The 22,473-nt window shown below is 37.4% G+C and overlaps 1 protein-coding gene across 1 annotated transcript in view; it reads right to left on the reverse strand.

The window, feature by feature from the left end:
* Window positions 1–973: 973 nt before the first annotated feature.
* Window positions 974–22,473, reverse strand: part of MSH2 (mutS homolog 2) — a 77,462-nt gene continuing 55,962 nt past the window's right edge. The window contains exons 9-16 of the mRNA XM_036121649.2: window positions 16,522–16,645; window positions 14,710–14,860; window positions 11,232–11,329; window positions 8,469–8,714; window positions 7,216–7,420; window positions 5,616–5,863; window positions 3,237–3,412; window positions 974–1,422 (exon numbers count right to left, since the gene is read on the reverse strand). Of these exons, the coding sequence (XP_035977542.1) occupies window positions 1,252–1,422; window positions 3,237–3,412; window positions 5,616–5,863; window positions 7,216–7,420; window positions 8,469–8,714; window positions 11,232–11,329; window positions 14,710–14,860; window positions 16,522–16,645 (1,419 nt within the window). The 3' untranslated portion in view covers window positions 974–1,251. The remainder of the gene's footprint in view (window positions 1,423–3,236; window positions 3,413–5,615; window positions 5,864–7,215; window positions 7,421–8,468; window positions 8,715–11,231; window positions 11,330–14,709; window positions 14,861–16,521; window positions 16,646–22,473) is intronic.

Below are 22,473 nucleotides of genomic sequence, written 5' to 3' on the forward strand. Positions count from 1 at the left end.
TAGTAACTGTATAGAGTAGTTCTTTATATATTCTGGTAATAAATCCTTTGATATCTTACATAGTACCAATATATTCTCCCATCATGGATCTAGTCTTTTCACTATGTGATGCCTTTTAATGAAAAGAAATACTTAGTTTCAATATAGCTGAGTGAATGGTGTTGTGACTTAAGACATCTTTCCCAGGGCGCCTGGGTGGCTCAGTTGGTTAAGCGGCTGCCTTCGGCTCAGGTCATGATCCTGGAGTCCCGGGATCGAGTCCCACATCGGGCTCCCTGCTCAGCGGGGAGTCTGCTTCTCCCTCTGACCCTGCTCTCTCTTTCTCTCTCTCTCAAATAAATAAAATCTTAAAAAAAAAAAAAAGACATCTTTCCCAAAGCCAAATCATGAAAATATATTTCCCTGTATTATTTTCTATAGAACTACAAAACTAAACACTAAAAGCTTTCCAGTTTTGCTTATACATTAGGTCAAAAATTCACTGGAGTTCATTTTTATATATGGAGTAGGGATCCAATTTCATTTTGTTCATATACGGCTATCCCATCATCATTTACTGGAAAGATGGTCCTCCCCACCCATATTCAGCAGGGCCAGCCACTAACTCTTAACCATTCCATCTCTGTCCTGTAAAATAAGAGAAGCAGACTAAATCAGGGTTCCCAATCTGAAAGGTTTTATTAAAATGCAGATTTCTAAGTCTTCCCACAGAGAGAGGTGGGAGAACAGCAGGCAGGCAGGAGGATCACACTAGGACTTCAGGTTTATAGTAAATTCCTTGGCTAATGAGTATGCAGCCAACCTGGCTCCTGCCAACATATGGACACTGTGGAGATCAATGGAAATGATTTCCATGGTTCTTTTTAGCTTTAAGAGCCTTTATTTTTGCAAAGTCTTTGGGTGCAACTTGCTTTTTCCGTATCATTTGGGAAGAAACATGTATACACGTCCTATCACAAAGAAACACAACGCATTTCAAATTCCACAAACTACATGACTTTATTTATAAAATTCAACACACCACCTACTATTGCCCATGTCCATTTAAGTATTCCTCAGCTACAGCTCTCATTCTTCCAAAATAAAAATCTTTGAAAATGTACTCCAAGTATTACTAAATATTTTATTAAGTTGATATCCCATGGGTCTCAAATTGCCAGCACTATGAAAAGAGGGTTAATATAAAACAATACAAAAGTGTTACAGATAACAGCTTATCAGTATTCTCTTCGCTCCTTTGGTGGGATTTTCTCATGTAGTAACTTTGATTCGTGAAATGATTTCATTTACAAAACTATTATTCTTTGCTATTACCTCAGCTTTCAGCTGTTTTAGCTTCATTGTGATGTTTTCTTCTGACATTTCAGTAAAAGGCACTTGCTTCACCTTGGATAAAAACTCCTGAATAATTTTTTCACCTTGCTGAAAGACATATGAATGCTCCATTAGTCTTTAAAATCTCTTTAAAAAGTCACAATAAATTGTAATGAATTGTTTCATTAAATTTCAATCTAAACACACCACCCAATATTCAAAGAACATTCTTTAAATTTTAAGCGTGCACTATCCAGAATATATAGGAAAGCCCTTAGTTGACCACATTTCGTCATAGCAAGTTATTAAAGGGTATTTATAAATACATTCTCAGCTGCTAATGAAAAGGGGCTCAATATTTTAGTAGTTCCCAAATCTGTCACCCTTTATAATCGATATATAAACTTAATCTTCTGGGAGAAAAAGAACTCAAGGTTTATAAATACTGTAATGCCTAGATAGTCCCTGAAAATTCAGTACTCGCATACACACAGAATTTTTAAATTACTATTTTACTGGCCAGTTATTGGCATTCTAAAGAGCATGGCCATTACTTGCCATGTGATCGTGGGGAAATTCCTTAACCCACATTCCTCATTCATACATGGGGATGATATTACCAACCTCACAGGGCTGTTGAGAGAACTGGAGAGTGAATATGTGTGCTCAGAAGTGCTTAGAACAGTGCCTGGCAAAGGGTAAGTACTATGTAAATGTTCATCATCACATACGAAGCAGAACTAAAAAGTCTGCTTTTCATACACGGAGCTAGTTGGTAGCAAGTACCTTAAGGGTTGAAAGGTAGATATCCAAATGGTAAGGTAAAGAAGATATATTTCTCTATTAAATAACAAGTATACTCTTTTTGAAATACAGACAGGATCTAGACTTAACGTTCATAGTTATGCATCTCCCTTAGCTTAAAGTTTTTTCAAAATACAACGTAATTAATATTATCAAAAGTACATGGTTTCTGTTCTAGTTGGAAACCAGGGATTACATAACAGAGCCTACCTAACCCCAGATCACTGTGTTGCTCGTAACAAGACCATTCCAAAGCAACCTCCCTAACTTAAACTAGTAGCAAGATAGAACACATTCCTCCTGCCTATACAGGTACAACAGACAAAACTATACCTTTTAAGCTTAAAAATCATACATGCTCATCTATTACTGTAACAATTATCTATCCTTCAGGTAAGAACATCAAAAAACTCACTGGCTAAAAGCTAAATCATGACAAGAAGTTCTCACAATGCATAACCACAGTAAATGCTGCCAGGACCCACCAGTGAATTAAGATCCTTTTATTTTCATTATTGCAGAGAATTATCCTTTACTTTTAAAAATATACATCAGGCATATGCTGTACCTTTCTGCGTGATTTTCACCCACCACTCAGAGAAGGCCTAACTTAAGATGCACTTCTCCCATGAGAACTGAAACATCCTGCCCACAAAGAGCTTTGTAGAGTAAACATGTCATATACCGCATTATTCTCCTTGACATGTTCATTATTATCTCCCCAACTAGACTCTAGACAACTGGAAGGCAGAACTGTGTTTATTTTTTTGTTAGTCCCTTAACTAAGCAATTAACTGAGTAAATGTGCAATTAACTGGACTTGACCTATTTGTTTATGAAGTAATCAAAAAAGGGCTTGGACATCTGTAACTCCTTTGAATTACTTACTTTAAACCTAGACTAATATTCCTGTCCTCCTACATTTAAAATGTGGTATTGACATGCTCTCTTATGGTCATGTACATAGTGCAGAAATCAAAAACGATATAGATGAAGTCTTCGCCAGGCAAAGAAATCTAAGTGAAAGGCAACAATGAATGATTAAGTATTAGAATCACACGGGACCTGACAGATCTAGCAACACAGGATTAAATAATTACAAACACAATGCGACAAACCTCTCTTTCCAGATAGCACCTCTTTGCTGCTGGTTCCATGTCATCATATCCTTCTGATTCTCTGATATTCTGAAACTCCTCTAGTTCCAGAGCTTTCTGTCTAGCACACTCTATGACATGCCTAGGGAAATTTGCAAGCTCTGCAACGTGAATCCCAAAACTCTGATCACAGACACCTAGAAGAAATTTGGGGGTTGTGAGGAGTAGGGCAGAAAGAGACAGCAACTGATGTAAATAGAACTTATCCATCTCACCTTGTCATTTGGAAACTTAATTTTGTATTTCAAATACATTAGGCCAAATGTTTCACAGTAACTTAGACGAAGGAATTTTAATTAAGCTTTCAGTGGAAAGTAATTATGACTTGGCACACAGTGTTTTGTTTTATCCTTGACAAATGTAGTAGGAAAAATAAAAATACCCCCCAAAAAAGCTTGATAGCGAATCCTCAGAGGTCTGGACAAATATCAGAATCTGAAGAAAAATTAATCAACTCAATTATCCTTCTGAGGTTTTCTCATTTCATAAGGGAGGAATTAAATAAAGTACGAAGAAAAAAAAAAACCAAGATAAATGTGTGTCACTAATTAAGAGCATTTTATTCAAAATATATGGCTTGTTACTGAACAGTCCATCCTCTGCCTATGTCATTTTCTGGAGATAGTGACTTCAGGAAATTGGCTGGATAAATACAAATATTTACAATACTGGTCTTAGAAAAGTTACTTACCAGTCTTACATAATCTTATTCTGATTCTAAACTACTGCAAACACATGACAATGGAATTTTAGACTCACGTTGCCAGTAAATTTTATAGACTAGGTAGCTTATCTTCATCCCCATTTGCAGAAAATAAATGGACTTACAACATTCCTTCCAGACATTTAATACAAATGATGCTCACAGAGTTATCATGGAGCTTCCATTTTTTGCCTCAACTATGTATCAACTATAAAAATTTTTTTGGCCTAGTTATATATCCCATGCACTCTGGGCTGGATACTCCGCACAACTAAGAGAAACAAACAAAAATAAAATAGAAGCAAATGTTGATAAACATCCACAGCGACGGATGGATTTATTCCTATCTTCTCTCAGGTCATCTAGTCTTTTAAAATTCTGAACCCAGGGGAGCCTGGGTGGCCCATTTGGTTAAGCGTCTGCCTTTGACTCAGGTCATAATCCCAGGGTCCTGGGATCAAGCCCCTTGTTGGGCTCCCTGCTCAGTGAGGAGTCTGCTTCTCCCTCTCCCTCTGCCCCCTACTCGTGCTCTCTCTCTCACTTCCTCTGTGTCAAATAAATAAAGAGAATCTTAAAAAAAAAAAAAATTAAAAATTAAATTCTGAACCCACTTCTTGGGGCGCCTAGGTGGCTCAGTCGGTTAAACGTCTGACTCGGTTTCAGCTCAGGCACGATTTTGTGGGGGTCGTGAAATCGAGCCTCACAGCAGTCCCCATGCTCAGCGGGGATGATTCTCTCCCTCTGCCCCTCCCCGCCCCCTCGCATGCTCACACTCTAATAATTAAATTCTGAACCCATTTATCATACAAAACACAAAACAAAAAGCAAAACTTCAACTTCGTGCTAAATGCCAGGTCCAACTAAAAGTATCTGTATTTTATATCAATAATAATAATAAACAGAGTAAGTCAAAAGGATTCCCACTGAAGCATAAGCAACAAAGGATAAAAGAACCAAAAATAATATTGTACTTATGTGTAACCAACTGATTGCAAGAAAATGTTCTTGGTAAATCAGAAAGCTATCTGAAAAAGTTATTCCAATGACTGGTGAAATGTCTAGGCAGCAAAAACTTTACAGCATGTTAATCTCACCAATTTGGTAAATCTCATTAGCTGTAGACCCACAAATGACAAACTTTTCCGAAAAGGATGAAAGGCCAACAAGTCATTCCCTATGTGAGAACTACTAACAATTTCAGGATTTGTGGAAACCCTACCTTTAAATGAGCCTGTTTATGTAACACACCCTTAAAAATACAACGAGATAATTATAATAAATGGTTCCTTAAGCAGCATAAGAGCCCTGGAACTTCAAAGGTTATTATTGCTACTATCTAGTAGATACTTTTGACGAGAAATCAGGCGGCCATGGGAGGCAGTACAAAACCCTCTGTGGTAATGTTGAAGAGCAGGAGTTATTCTTTCTGCAACTGTCTTATAATGAGTGGTCCTATTATGAGACACAGAAATATAATGTACCCTGTCCTTGCAGTCAGATTATGAACTAAGAGTAAATGTGTTCTGTACAAACATCAATAATTCATACTCAGAATCAGGCAATGACTGATGATGTCATGGGTAGAAGTTTCCCACTGCCACACCTGAGTTTACAGTACACCAGTGGTATACACTCACCTTTCTTCACCTGATAAAGCATAGTTAAGGTCTCTTCAGTAGTTAGTGCTGTGACATGTAGATTATTAACAGTTGGTATCTGATTGGCCAAGGCAGTAAGTTCATGAAAATGTGTTGCAAACATGCAAAAAGCACCAATCTTTGTTGCGATGTACTCTGATATAGCCCACGCTAATCCAAATCCATCATAGGTAGAGGTTCCTCTCCCCAATTCATCTATGATTATTAAAGAATCTTTGGTTGCAGACCTGAAACACATAATTACATGAAAATCACCCATGATATGTGATAATGCAAAAAAAAACTAAACTAAGGCAATACATTGGGAAAGATGTGCCACAAACATAACAGATCATCTTAATATATAAAAAATTCAATAGTCAATTAAAAAAAGAAAATGGGCATGGTCATAAACAACTGATGGAAAAGGAAACAAATAGTGAATAAATATTTTTTAAATTACCAATCTCACTAGTAATTGAAGAATTTCTGAATCAGCTATCATTCATTTCTTGCCAATCAAACCAGCCCAGATTTTAGAAAATACCGCATGAAGATGGCACAAGGGTGTCATGTTATGGACACGCAGCTGGTGCACGATGGCCGTAGCCCTACCAATCAGATATTAGCATTCTTCCTTTTCTCTTCTTTAACCAAATGTAAGGAGAGGATTTTTTTTTTTCTCAATTAGAGAATGCAACAGTACTTTTTTTTTTTTTAAAGTAGGCTCCACACCCAGCATGGAGCCCAATGTGGGGCTTGAACTCACGACCCTCAGATCAAGACATGAGCTAAATTAACATAACATTAAAAAAAAAAAAAGACATGAGCTGAGATCAAGAGTTGCACGTTTATCTGACTGAGCCCCCCAGGCGCCCCAAGAATGCAACAGTTCTTCATGTGCTTACCGGTCATTTGTTTTCTGTGAATTGCCACTGACATCTTTTGCTTATTTCTTTAATTTTTAAGTTATGAATATTAGCTTGTTGACCAATTATTATACCAAACATTTGTACTGCTTCTATAATTCCCCACAAACAATGAATAGTAATTTACTAGGCATCTACTACATGTGATGTGCTTTAGAAGACACAAGAAACGGAAGGCATAGCTTCTCTACCTTTAAAGAAGTGTCTAAAAAAATGAAATAAAAACAAAAGATTTCAGTAACCCCTAAAACAAAAAACCGAGTAATTACAGGCATGTCAAAGAGTTCAGAGAAGAAATACCCATGACCTGAGGCTTATGTGACAAGGAAAGTCATCAGAGAAGTAGAATTTCTGTCACTAAGGCCTTTAAAGATTGGAAAGGACATGGGTAAACATTCCAGGTACTGTGAACAGTTCAAGCAAAAGCATGGCAGTGGTGGGGGTTATAAGGCGAACAACTACCAAAAATCTTAAGACAAATTTAAAAATCAAAGCTTTCCTCAACTATTAACAATTACCCTTTTAAGATAATATGAAGTGCATAAAGTTCACAAGAAAACTATTAAACTAGATAAAGGTTCTCCGATGTTTTATCGATGAATCTGCAAATGTACTTCTAACAGGACAGGGACATTCATTTCCATTTTGAGAGGACTGGGAAAATCACTCACCTGAGAATAGAAGCAGTTTCTAGCATTTCAGCCATGAATGTGGAGACTCCTTTCAACTGACTGTCGCCAGCCCCTACACGGGCCAGGATGCAGTCCACAATGGACACTTCTGCTGACTCACACGGCACAAAACACCCAATCTGGGCCATGAGAACGATCACCCCAGTTTGGCGAATATATGTGGATTTACCTCCCATATTGGGGCCTTTAAAATAAATTACATCAAAAAACAAGATTATTAATTTATTTCTGCCACTAATAAATTGCTAGCCCTAAATCGCGTTCTTGTGACTAATCACCTGGTCGTACAGATACGGCATATAAGCAGCAGAACCATCAACTGCCAGAGCAATGCTATTCTCCCTTCAGACAAACCTACACTGCACCCTTCATCGACAGGACCATAAAAAATATACCTTACCTGTAATTTGCCTAGAAGAACCATAGATTTTCCCACAGCTCATACAACTGCCTGCACGATAATTTTATGTCATCCAGAAAAGTAGTACACATCTAATTGATTAACTAAACACAGTAATTCATTAATAAACGAGGCTATTAGTGAATGGGTCAGTATGGTCTAATCCTTCAAATCACTTAAATTCCACACTAAAGCCCTAAGACACAACCCTATTTTTCGCTAAAGTATAATTTATTTGTCTGGGTTAGATCATATCAACAACCTGAAAATCCATTTGGGGAACTAGAATATTATCTCTGTTTCCCAAATATATCTGGTCAAAGACTACCCCCTCCACTTTTGTTCTCTAGAATCTGGTTGGTTAAGATCTAAAAATACTTCAGCTTGAGAGACAGGCTGCATTAGTCTATAAGCAAACTTTTTTTCATATTTCACACGAATACAGTCCCATGTCTTTAAAAGAATTGCTACCCTAGGCTGAGGTCATTCCAGCAGTCAGTTCTGCTTGACCTTCAATGACGCACTATCAAAAAGGTCTGGCTTTGAAGGCATGTTCATTTTTAAATGCACTAAACCCCTGGAACAGAAGTTTCATATAAAGATGACTTTCGCTCCTAAGGCCTCCCCTTCCTTCCAAATCTTCCCTCTAACCCAAATGTGAACATATTACTAACTAGGATGAATAACATGTTCCTTTTCTAACGTCAAGAACTAGGATTTTCTTCATCAGTTTTAAATATTCCACTCCAACATAAAAAAGGGGAAACATTACCCCCCCAAAAAAGCCCATAAATTAGGTGGGGTTTTTTTGTTTTATTTATTTATATATTACCAGTAATGATGTGGAACATCTGTTTATCTTTTTCAAAGTGAACATCATTAGGAATAAATGCAACTTCATCTTGAACTTCAACACAAGCATGTCTGGATGCTTTCAATGTAATTTTTCCTTGTCCTTTCTCCAAAATGACCGGTCGTACATATGGAACAGGGGCTCCATTTGACACATGTGCAAAGCTGACAACAGCATCTAGCTGAGCTAACACATCATTGAGTGTCTGCATTGGTTCTACATAGCCTGTATAAAAATAGAAAATGTGCACAGAAATACTGAATAAAGAAAATACATATAAGCAGTTAGAGGAATAAATTTAACTTCCCTATTTAGGAATTTAAAATCCATTTTCTAATTTATATACTTAAAAAATTAACAGAAGTTTGCCATAACTAAACTTCAAAGGAACACCTAAAACCTCCAAGGTTAAAACGTATTACTACATCTTCCCCTACTATGAATAGACTTCAAAAATAGAAAGAGTGTGATGCCCTCCCTTACCAAAATCCATTAAAATAGAAAACACACAGCTGCTTATCATGATACATGCAAACACCAGGTTGTAAGAGATAAAATTGTGACCATCAAGGCCTGTGCCTGTATAAACCTGACCATACGAGTGTTACTTGAGCTTTTCTTCCCCATCAGTACCACATGCAGTTGAATTTTAGCAAAATTTAGATCCATAATTGTCACTTAAAATACTTTCAATGAGATTCTACTCTTCTAGAACATTAAAACTAAAAGCTATTATGTACACTAAAAAATCCCTGACAGGTGGCAGGCAATTCGTGTTTCAACAATAAAAATGGTCAAAATTTATAGAACAGATTCTGAAATTTTAATAGCGAGGAGGGGTTGGTAAAACATCCCATACATTATGTAGAACTATCACACGGGCATCAATGTGTCAAAAGCTTCAAAGGACATTCATGAGAATTAATGAAATGGCAGGAAATAGGATTCATCTTTGACTCCCTTGTTCCCCATAAAAGTGATAAAATATTTTAAAAATAAAAATTAACTTATGAATGGCTGAATATAAATAATTCTGTTACTGTCTCATCACTTTTAAATTTATTCCTGTCTTACATAACAGGTATTGTTTTAAAAAAAAAAAAAAAAAAGGAAAGGAATGGTTCACACTACCCTATCATGTAGGAACAAGAACCTGCAAGAATTACTTAAACATTAATGGAGTACTTATTGTAACTACTTTAAAAAAGGAAAACTGAAGCCTCTTAAGGTATCTCACATCACCTAGCTCTTAACAGCATCACCTAGTCTCATTTAATAGCAAGATAAAGAACCATAAAGATAACCCATTACATTTTTAAATACAGATAATGTGTATATTAGACCAAGAAAAGGTTTCATTTAAATTCAAGGTAACTCTAGGGGCACCAGGGTGGCTCAGTCAGTTAAGTGTCTGCCTTTGGCTTGGGTCATGATCTCAGGGTCCTGGGACTGAGCCCCGCATCGCGCTCCCTACTTGGCGGGGAGTCTGCTTCTCCCTCTCCCTCTCCCCACCCCACTTGTGCTCTCTTTCAAATAAACAAAATTAAAAAAAAACCTTTAAGTTTATGTTTATTTTGATTTACCATAAAATTCATAATAGTAAAATAATTTATAGAATTACACAAGTACATATTAAATGAGCTTTTACCACTCAATAATTCAGCATGAATATCCTGGAAACGAGGACATCCTCCTACTTACTCACAATACAAACTCAAGAAATATGACACCAGTACCATGTTCTCTCTTATTAAACTTCACCAATTTGTCCTCAGTGTCCTTGATAGCTCTTTCCCATCCCCAACTCCTGGTCCTGGATCCATTCAAGGACCACCTACTGATTTGCTTGTCGTGTCTCCTTAAGTCTCCTATAATCTAGAACAGATCCTGGCCATTCCTTTTTTGCTACCATGACACAGACATTTTTAAAGAGTACAAGCCTTAAAAAAAAGTCCCACAATCTAAATTTATCTCCGTTTTCCCTTCTTGTTAACAATCAGGTTAAACATTTTTGTCAAGAATACCACATGGGCAATACTGTGCTCTTCCCTCTACATCACATCCGGAAGCATATATATGTCATTTGTCCCATTACTGAGGATGCCAACTTTGATCCCTTGGTTGAAGTAGTTCTTTGGTATATTTTTGAAAGGCACAATAACGGTTATACTCAATACACACGTGATGACAGGCAAAACCTTCCAGTTTAACACATCAGCCTCACCTTGTGCTTCATTCTGTGCCAAGGGCAATACCATAGTGTCAAGCCATGCAATTTTCTCAAACAGTGCCCTCCAGAAGAACTCTGAAAATCTACAAAATGGCACATAGAACTTGGAAAGGCTTGTTTCATGTGTAATTTTCTATTTGTTTTTCAGTGATATTTATTTCCAAAACTTAGAGCATGGGCCCATAGATAATCTAAGATTATTAGTGCCTTTAGTCCTTGGTGTTTCTGTTCCTTGTTACAACTACAATAAATTTTGTGCTTTTCTGCAGTGTGTTTTTCAGGGTATTCCCATTCCTTAGCCTGCACTAGCTTCTCTTTCTATTTATAAGTTATTTCCAGTTACTTTTCCCACCACAATACAGCATGCATTATTTAATAGGTAGCCTAACATAATAGTCACAGTATGTAACAGCTTTTTAAAAAACCACTCTTGAAACATCCTGATATTTTTTCTATTACTAAAAACCAGGTTATATTCAGAACATTTTATGTATTGGTTCTATTAAATTTACCTGAAGAAATATTGACAATTTCTTTAACAATGGCATCCTGGGCTTCCTCATACTCGGTTTTATTTTTGGTATACTCTTCATTGAGAGAAGTCAGTTTACTGCAAGTCAAAATAATGACATTATTAAAAATATCAAAACAGGGCGCCTGGGTGGCTCAGTTGGTTAAGCGACTGCCTTCAGCTCAGGTCATGATCCTGGAGTCCCGGGATCGAGTCCCACATCGGGCTCCCTGCTCAGCGGGGGGTCTGCTTCTCCCTCTGACCCTCTCCCTGCTCGTGCTCTCATTCTCTCTCTCTCAAATAAATAAATAAAATCTTTAAAAAAAAAAAAAAATCAAAACATCTACTAAAGTAATGTGTACTATAAAGCACCAAAACAATAATTAAAATGAAAATGTGAGTAGAAAATGGGCAACTCATTAGGGACAGATGTGGATGGAATTCAGTGTATTTAACATTTACACTGTTTGGAAGAGCCCACTGGCACAAATCTTGCTATAACATTTATTCCCCTGAGTAAAATTCTGATCTGTGACCTTTTCTAAAATATTTAAATGGAATTAAGTCTTCATCCTCATTTCAGATAGAGGCCATCTCCCCCCCACTTTTTTTCAGATTTTATTTATTTGACAGAGAGACACAGCGAGAGAGGGAACACAAGCAGGGGGAGTGGCAGGCAGAGGGAGAAGCAGGCTCCTCGATGAGCAGGGAGCCCGATGCGGGACTCGATCCCAGGACCCTGGGATCATGACCCAAGCCAAAGGCAGACGCTTAACCGACTGAGCCACCCAGGCATCCCCATCCCCCCTTTTCAAATTCACACACGCACCACACAGTTTTCTCTCATTACTGTAGTATGGCTGTCTTTTGATATTGAAGGTTGTCAAAGTAAGAAAATGTTTTGAAAACCAAATCTTATTGAGTAAAGAAAAAAATGAAAACTATAGGTTGAAATAAAAAAAGAAGGATGAGAATAAAGTAAAGGAAAAATATTCACCTATGTCAAAGAAAGAGAATGAAATAAAAAACAAAAAGACAAGATCGGGGGCACAGAGGAGAAGAGAAAGAGGGGGAAGCATTCACTAGATGGAGGAGGACATCGACCAAGGCAGTAACTGTGAACTTGATGGATTAGCTGACTGCATCACACACACATGCAGCTAAGGCACAGTGCATGGGCAAGCAGCAGCAGCAAAAACTACTAGGAAACAGGCAAACAGAAAGAATTAAAGGAAGACAAGCAAGAGGCAAAGACATTGTGAAAGTGAGACCATTATGTGAAGGAGAGCAAACAAGAGATGAAAGTGGATGGGGACAGGACCAGACTGTGCAAGTCACAATAGATTTTCCTGGATGACAGACACTGGAGGATTTTAAGAAGGAAAACTGTATGATCAAAGAATCAGATACACAGCAAGCAATTTGTTGACAAAAATGAACAAATGAATCTTCCACAACTTTTAGACTAAATGTGGTCATTCAGCTCAATCTCTTTTACTTGTAACTAACCAATGGCAATTTGAAGATGGTTTTAATACCCCAAAAGTTCTATCTCAATTAAGCCATTATTGAATATAGCTTGAATCAGAGATATAGTTTGCTGGAAAAACAACTACTATTAAATTGGGCAATAGGAGAGCTAGCTGTTGAGTACCTAATGTTAGCTGTCTAATCCTGGGGAATTGGGAGTTTCAGCTTCTTCATCTAAATAATGAAAGAAATAAACCTATTTATTTCAAAATTGTTACAAGAAACAAACCAAACAGATTGTTTTCATTCCTGGGGTGTCTGAACACCCAGAATAATGACTGCACATAATAAACACTCAAAATACTTGCTGAATAAATGGATAAAAGGGGATCACATACACAAAACTACCTGTAAAGTACTGGGAATATTCAGGAGGGGTGGGTGTAAGGCCTGCCATAAATTCTAATATAGTACAGAAGGAAAAAGATATATGCCCCCACCCCAAATCACGGAAGATTATTTCAAAATAATTCTTCTTTCACCTATAAATAATTTGCTTCAGAAACTTTCTAACATCAGTGAAGGAAAAGAAAAACTTATAAAATATTTTTCAACATGAAACAGGATTTTGAAAAAGCAACAATCTAGTGAGTGGCCTCACTAAAGATAGTAGGCATCTCCCTAACTAATTTATATATCCAACTGATATACCAGAATTTTTTAAATTGATAAATGATATCAAAGCTTTCTTACAAAAAACAAACGTGAAAATAATTATAAAGCAGAGATATGATGGGAAACTCTGATATGGAAGCGTAATATAAATTAACTATAATACAATCTCATATTGACAAAAGAATGGTGAGACAGATATGTAAAAACAATTTTTATTTTTTTATTTTATTTTTTTAAAGATTTTATTTATTTATTTATCTGATAGAGAGAGAGCACGCACAAGCAGGGGGAACGGCAGGCAGAGGGAGAAGCAGGGTCCCCATGAGCAAGGAGCCCAATGTGGGACTCGATCCCAGGACCCTGAGATCATGACCTGAGCTGAAGGCAGACGCTTAACCAACTGAGCCACCCAGGTGGCCAAGAACAAACTTCAAAATTTATAAATAAATAAATATTTATTTATTTGAGAGAGTGAGGGAGGAGGGGAAGAGAGGGAGAGAGCGAGAATCTCGCTGAGTAGGGAGCCTGACTCAGGGCTCAATCTCACAACCCTGGGATCATGACCTGAGCCAAAATCAAGAGCCAGCCACTAATTCCACTGAGCTGCCCAGGCACCCCATGAAAGAACAATCTTTTTTTTTTTTTTTTTTAAGATTTTATTTATTTATTTATTTGAGAGAGAGTGAAGTGCGAGAGAGCGAGCGAGCGAGCACAAGCTGGAGAAGGGGCAGAGGAAGAGGCAGAAGCAGACTCCCTACTGAGCAGGGAGCCCAATGTGGGGCTCAATCCCAGGACCCTGGGATCATGACCTGAGGCGAAGGCAGACACTTAACCGACTCAGCCACCCAGGTGCCCCGTGAAAGAACAATCTTAAAAACAGACCCAAAGGGGGCACCTGGATTGCTCAGTTTGTTAAGCATCTGCCTTTGGCTCAGGTCATTATCCCAGGATCCTGGGATCGAGCCCCTGTGTCAGGCTCCCTGCTCGACAGGGAGCCTGCTTCTCCCTCTCCACACCCACCCCCCTGCTTGTGCTCTCTCTCAAATAAATAAATAAAATCTTTATAAAACAAATAAATAAATAACAATAAAAAAAACCAGACCCAAAGTATCCCTTCAGTCAATGAGGAAAAGAGGAGTTATTTAACAAGGGGTGTTGGAACACCCAATGAGGCTCTTATAAGAAAATAAAGCTTCATTCTTACCTGATACCTCATATCAATTAACAAGTAAGGTAAAACTTCCTTATCATAGAACATTCATGTCTCATCAGAGAATAATTTATAGTTCCATGGAGCTACTGAAGGCTTAACAAAATAATGTAGGCATACAAACCTGTTGGTAAATTTAACACCATTCTTCTGAATGTCCACTGTACTGAAGTTTTTATTGTTACGAAGGACTTTTTCTTCCTTACATGTTACGCGAAAGTAATAACCAAACTGTGCACTGGAATCCAGTTTAATCTGTTTGCCAGGATCCAAACCTTCATGATACGGAGATAAAGAAAAAGTATGTCATAGATGTCTACAGCCATCTTTCAATGTAAATGTTTAAAATAATTAACTCTTATTACAAGACAACACAGTGGAAATTATTAAGATGATCTAACTGGGAAATACTGAAACTCTACTTTACTCAACTACATGAATGAAGGCTATCTATAAAATCCTCCAACTCTCATATTAATGGTAGCTTCTGACATGGAAGTGCTCTCTGGGTACAGCCAACCAAAGCTGTAGAGCACAACAGTGGGCTATGGGCACAGGGATGGATACGCTACAGCCCCTGCCCTTGAGGAGCTCTGCACCAGGGTTCTTACTTCACTGAAGCATATCTCTGGATCTAATACAGAGTAGGATTAAGGGGGAACAAACACACCTTCCAAACAAAAACTTAGGACTCTCACAATAAAACTCTATAAAACTAGGACACATAGTTTCTGTTAAGTGTAAGAAACTTCACAAAATAAGCAATGATCGATCAGCTAGATTTTATTTACCTAAGGTTTTTGAGTTTTTATAAGTGTGTCCCCATCATCTCATTCATCAATGTGATCTTTAGAGTATAAATCAGAAGAGAGAGATCATCTACAAATTTGATAGCTAAAGCATGGTTATCAAATATTAGTAGCAGCAAACAACTAAAGACAGACTTCACTGGACCGGGGAGGAAAGAGATCATAGAAAGAACGTAGAAAAGAGCTATGAAATGAGAAGGGTAAAGAAAGGCAAAGATTCTTTACCTAGGGTCTAGTCCATATATGGATTCTCCACTGTAACTATTTGCAAAGTGTTTTGTATGTGTAGATATGGACATATTTCTGGGAAGAGGATTCATAACTTTCATCAGATTCTCTAAAAGTTTAATAAGAATTACTGCTTGAGGGGTATTCTAATACGCTAAGATATATTTATTCATTCAATACACATGAAAGATGCTCAAACAAAAAGGTTCATAAATTCAGAACAAATTAGTGTGAATAATATGAGACTAATTGGGGAATTAATCTAGTATGGGGCACCTGGGTGGCTCAGTTGGTTAAGCATCAGACTCATGATTTCGGCTCAGGTCATGATCTCAGAGTCCTGAGATCGAGCCCCACACTGGGCTCTACACTGGCTGAGGAGGAGCCTGCTTAAGATTTTCTCTCTCCTTCTCCCTCTGCCCCTACCCCCACTCACGCGTGCGTTCTCTCCCTCTCTCTCTCCTTCAAAAAAAAAAAAAAAAAAAAATCTAGTATGGAAGGCAGACATTTAAAAAAAGCTGATGTTAATGCAGTGCTCGGGAACCCCAAAGCCAAATCAATGAACTATTCCTAGTAGAATGAAGCTTATAGAGGAGGTGATGTTTAATACAGATCCTATTTCAAGGAAATGATGCAAGGCCTCTTGGTTGATTTGTGGGATCATCCTGGGGTTGGAGAGTAGTAAGAGACAAATCTGGAAGAGAGTGAGGCTCCAAACACAAAGTATCCTGTACCTCAACTTGGAAGTGTTTATAATTTCATTCTGTGGAAGAAAGGCCTGGCACTTTAAACAAGGAAGTGGCATGATCCACTGTGTCTTCTAGGCAAGTAATTCTGGCACCAGTGGGGATACCATATACACAAAAGAATTATTCAAACCGCCAATGAGGCCTTCTTACCTAAATCTCTCGCTGCACTTACTAATGTTGACTGCATCTTCTTTTCCAAGTCATCCATAATTTCTCTTAATTCACTCAGATTGGGATCAAATGAAGGTTTCACAAGGAATTCATGGTTTTCCACCTATAGACAGAACAAAGAATAACTAAATTTTATAAATGATGGGTAAAGATGGAAATAACAATGTATTTTCTTTTCCTTCATTTAAACTTCACTTGTATTTTGAGTTAAACTTATGTTTTAAGTTACTGTGCCATTTAAGGAGTTTAGATGTAAAATTCTGTTTATAAGGAGCTTATTAGAGCTCTAGACATCCAAAAATTACTTAGATGAAAAAGATGCAGAGCTTATGTCACTAGTAGTATTCAGTATTTTTATTTACACTTCCCCCTAAACAATGTTCAATATGTTCTTCCTAACCATTACTAAAGAATGTTCAATGTTCATAGCCTATAAAAGAATGTGTAGTTTTTACCCAAACCAAGGATCCATCTTAGGAATCTCAAAATTTTTTTTTAAAAAAGCTACAGAATTTCATTTCTTCAAACTGAAAGTTGATCAAAATCTTTCAAGGGGGCGCCTGGGTGGTTCAGTCGATGGAGTATCTGAATCCTGATTTTGGCTCAGGTCATGATCTCAGGGTCCTGGGATCAAGCCTGGCCGTCACGCTTCATGCTCAGAGTGAAGTCGGCTTGGGATTCTCTCTCTCCCCGCTCCGGCTGCCCCTCCCCCTGCTCGTGCTCTCTGGCTTGTTCTAAAATAAATAAAATCTTAAAAAAAAAAATCTCTCTTAAATACTTTGTTTCCCTAAATTCTTACCAACAGCCATCAGGAAACCATAATGAAAGACAGATCTCACTTACAATGGCAAATGTATACACAAAATATTTAGAAACCAAGTCTTAACTATTTAGGACTTTTTTAAAAAAAGATTGACTGACTGATTTGACAGAGAGCGCACAAGCAGGCAGAACAGCAGGCAGAGGGAGAGGGAGAAGCAGGCTCCCCGCTGAGCAAGGAGCCTGATGCAGGGCTCGATCCCAGGACCCCGGGATCATGACCCGAGCCGAAGGCAGACGCTTAACTGACTGAGCCACCCAGGCATCCCAACTATTTAAGACTTTTATAAAAAATAACTGCTTACTGCAATATTTACAACAACTGGTAAGCAAAAAGGTAAACTATGAAAAGAGAAAACCAAATCAATTAACATCTACTCATTCCTAAGAGACTGTCCAATAGGAATCCCTTTTTGAAACAAAACAATTAAAACTTAGACAAAATTAGGAAAGAATACCTTTTAAAAAAGAATGCAGCTTATCCTTACAGACACTAAGAACTATTAAAAAGAATTAGGGGAGGGAAGCCTGACTGGCTCACAGAGCATGCGACTCTTAATATCAGGGATTAATAAATTAAAGCCCCACGTTGGGTGTGGAGCCTATTAAAACAAACAAAAACTACTAAAAATAATTATGTATAAAAGCACAATATAGGAGAGTCAGTTTTCTAAGACAAGGAGATCTTCTAAAACTTAATAAATGGGATTAATATAATCTCTTTCCAGTTACTCTCCACTTATTCGAGCACACCTTCTTCACATACCAAAGGTGAACACCACAAGAATAAGGAATTAAAATTACAAAAAGCTAGCCAAAAAAAGAATAAAACATTGATCAAATAACTTTCTCAATTTAAACTGACAAGAGATTTCACTATACTAAAATTTAAATTTTTGAATAAACCAAATTTAAAAAAAAAACAAAAAGATTTGTAAAAATAGCTACACAAAATGTAAAAATGGAAAGATTAACTTTTTTTTTTATAAAGGAACTTGGTTTGCATGTATTTGAAAAATACCAAGGTCATTAAATAGGCAAATATAAAAACATACAACTCACAGATGAGAAAATAAGTAGCAAAGTAACCCATAAGAAAATGCTAAAGCTCAATAAAATATATGAATATTTAAGTAACCTTAAGATATTCTACAGCTATTTTTTTTTTTAAAGGAAAAGAAATCCTACTACCAAATACTGATGAGGCTACAGTGAAATTAGCATACTCATTCATTTCTGGTGAGAATCTAAGTTGTTATAACCTTTAAAAAAAGGCAGTATGAGACAAGATTCAGAAATATTTGTTATACTCTTTGACATAGCAATTCTACTCCCAGGAATTCAACCTAAGGAATAATGCAACAGATGCAAAACAACACAGGGATGAGTAAGATCTCTGCAGATTTATCTGTTACAGCAAAACCCAGAAATGATAAACATCACACATTTGCACAATGGTACATCAATAATATCATACAGTTGATTCAAAGAGACAGTGAAGATGATCTAGAAAAAAGAACCAAGACTTAGGATAATTCCAAGGGAAAATAATACTGCAATGGTGGGCTGACATTGCTGAAGGATTTGCCTCTTCCAGTGAACTTAAGAGAGGCAGAGCCATGTGGGGCTCAGTGGGGCTCAGTGGGGAGTCTGCTTCTCCCTCTCCCTGCACCCCCACTTGTGATCTCTCTCTCAAATAAATAAAATCTTAAAAAAAAAAAAAAATTTACCTGTACTACTACTATAGTAGAAAGACTTCCTATAATCAGAGAAGTTACATGAAAGATAGATTTAAGTAATTAGAAAGGAGAAATTAAATAGGGAAGATACTAGAGAGCTTAAAACAAACAAAAGCACTCCACTATCCTAGAAATACTAAATATTATAAGCATTTATTAAAATAAATGTATAGTTGAGTTAAAAAAAAAAACTAGACGTCAGAGCCCCTGCAAAGTGGAGGGTTGCCAGCATAAAACCAGGCCACAAGGACCATTTTTAATAGCCATCTTTATCGGCACCTGGATGGTTCAGTCAGTTAAGCATCTGACTCTTGGTTTTGGCTTGGGTCACTATCTCTGGGTCCTGGGATGGGGCCCTGCATTGGGTCTGTTTGGGCCCCGTGCTGTGGGGCTCCACGTTCAGTGGGAAGTCTGCTTCTCTCCCTCTCCCTCTGCCCTCCCCCTGCCCCGCACTTGTGCTCTTTCTCTCAAACAAATAAATAAATAAATCTTAAAAAACAAAAAACAAAAAACAAAGAACCTCTCTCAGCCTGAGCCCGTAGGAAAGGGAAGGAAAAGAGAGAATTTCCTCCCTGACAAAAAGCCAGCCTTCACTGGGGTTGGGATTTCAAATGTCTATTTTTGTTGGCAGTGGAAAAAGGCTGCTCATTGTTGCCATTTTTATTATCCTTTCCTTCTACAGTAGTAGATCTGACCACTTTTCACAGGATACATAACTATCAAGAACAAAGAATCCAGCTCCGGCTTCCCATGCAGCTAGGTGTGGAGATAGGACTAAATTCTGGCCAACACAACATGAGCAGAAATGACGTGTACCATTTCCATAATGTGTCCCCCACTTCTCCTTTTGTCCTCTCCCACTCGCTGAAATAAAGGTAAGGTAGTAAGCCAACCTGGACCTTGAAGGCAATACCCTAAGGGTTCTGCTCTGGAGCAATAAAGGAGGAGGCAGGTCCCAGAGACAGCAGGGCTGTCCCACCAGCCCTGTGCTACTACGCTCATGCTGCTTTGACAGAAAATCAAGCCCATATTCTTGTTTAAGCCACCATTATTTATTTATTTGGGGCTTCTTTTTTAGTAGCTAAATCTTTGCTCCAACAAATCAAAAAAACTCCAGGCTGAGAAATTAACTTAAAAGTGTTCTTGGCTTATGGGGCACTGAGGTGGCTCAGTGGGTTGAGCGTCCAACTCTTGATTTCAGCTCAGGTCACGATCTCAAACCCCACGTGGGGCTCCATGCTCATCTGTCTCCCCTCTGCCCCTCCCTCCTGCCCACACACCCTCTTGCTATCTCTAAATAAACAAACAAAATCTTTAAAAAAAAAAAAAAAAGTGTTCCTGGCTTACATTGTGGGATATATGGCAAGAGTAAATTTTATCTGGGGCAAGGGGAGGATGTATGATTTGCACGGACAGAACCCAGAAAGATGCAAATTCATAATCTAAATATACATAACAGAGAAGGAAAGGAGCCACCAACAAGAAGAGTCAAAAAAAAAAAAAAAAAAAAAAAGACTCAGCAGAAACAAGGGGTAGATTTAAACCAAGAAATTTTAAATATGGAATATTAAGTATATTAAAATGTTTGAAATAATAGAGAATGGAACACATGAGCAAAGAACAAGATGCTACTTTAAAAAAGAAAAAAAAAGACTAGGCAGAGTTAGAAATGAACCAAATAACTTTTATAAATAAAAAATACAGTCATTGAAAAAAAAACCCTATGGACTGGTTAAACATATCAGAGCTGAAGAGACAGTGAATTGGAACATCTGAAGTAATCACAAAGAGAGCAGCACAGACACATGGCAGAAAAAGAATGTGAAAGTCTAACATATGTCCAATCACAGTTTTAGGAGAAGAGAATGAAGGAACACATTTAAAGAGATAATGACTGATAATTTTCCAGAATTGATAAAAGACATGAATTCTCTGATTAAGAGAACACAGCAAATCCAAATAGAAAAAAGAAATCCACTTTTGGACTCAGAGCAGTAAAAGGAATCAATATCTGGAACCAAGACTTCTCAACAGTAATTCAAGCCAAAGGACAGCACAACACAATATTACAGATACTTGGGAAAAATAACTATCAATCTGGAATTGTACACCCACAAAAATTTCCTTCAAGAACAAGGGTGATATAGACCTTTTCAAACAAACAAAACCTAACTAAACAGACTGCCAATAAAAGAACTCCTAAAGAATATTCAGGAAGAAGGAATGAATGGCAAAGAAATTGGTAAGCATATGGGCAAATCTAAACTTAACACTGACTGTATAGAATGGAAAACTAAAGGGGTAAAGAAACAGAACTAAAATACCTGCCAATAATGAAGAAATGTACTCTGATCTCAGATATCCTAATGCCCTAGTATTTTGGGGGTAAGTGAGAAAATACTGACAGACTTGATTTTGATAAGTTATGTATATACATTTTGTAAAAATTTGTGAATAACTTCCAAACCAGTGCGGGTGTGATAGGAAAGGCAAAATGGAATTTTAAAAACCCAATCAATATATAAGAAAGATAGAATGAGTAAGGGGAACCAGGAAGACTAGGAATCACAAAGTAGTATGGTAGAAATAAATGCAAATTACCACTTAAAAAAGAAATTTAAAATAAATAAAATCCAGCTATAAACTTCGTTGACTCACAAAGGATGGAAAAATATACATCATGTAAAAAACTAAAAAGAAGGGCTCTGGCATAGCCCGCTTACTATCAGACAAAAAAAAAAAATCTAAGGCAAAAAGCATTACTAAGGATACTGTCCCTAAAGAATGATGAAGGTTCAGTTCACCACAAAGAAAAGTACAGCTGAGGGCACCTGGGTGGCTCAGTTGGTTAAGCGACTGCCTTCGGCTCAGGTCATGATCCTGGAGTCCCGGGATTGAGTCCCACATTGGGCTCCCTGCTCAGCAGAGAGTCTGCTTCTCCCTCTCCCGCTCCCCCCTCTTGTGCTCTCTCTCTCTCAAATAAATAAATAAAATCTTTAAAAAAAAAAAAAGTACAGCTGTGTATTGAAAACAAATCAATAATGGACTGAACTATATAAAGAAATCCACACTTCTCTCAATAACTCAGATCAAAAATTAGCAAGCGTACAGACAACATGAACAAAACTAAAGCTTTATCTAATCTAATGGACATACAGAAAACTGCAACCAAAATTAGGGAGCACACATGATCCTCAACTACACTGAGAACTTTTATGAAACTGACACATACCAAGCTTAGAAATGAAACAGGAATAAAATTCTGAAAACTGAGTAAGAGACTGTACCTTTAAAAACTTATAGGATACATTCAGCTAAAGCAACACATATAAAGAAAAGTGCAATCTTAAATGCTTACTGAAAAAGAAAAGGC

Source organism: Halichoerus grypus, chromosome 10 (assembly GCF_964656455.1).
Source record: "Halichoerus grypus chromosome 10, mHalGry1.hap1.1, whole genome shotgun sequence".
Lineage (NCBI taxonomy): Eukaryota > Metazoa > Chordata > Mammalia > Carnivora > Phocidae > Halichoerus > Halichoerus grypus.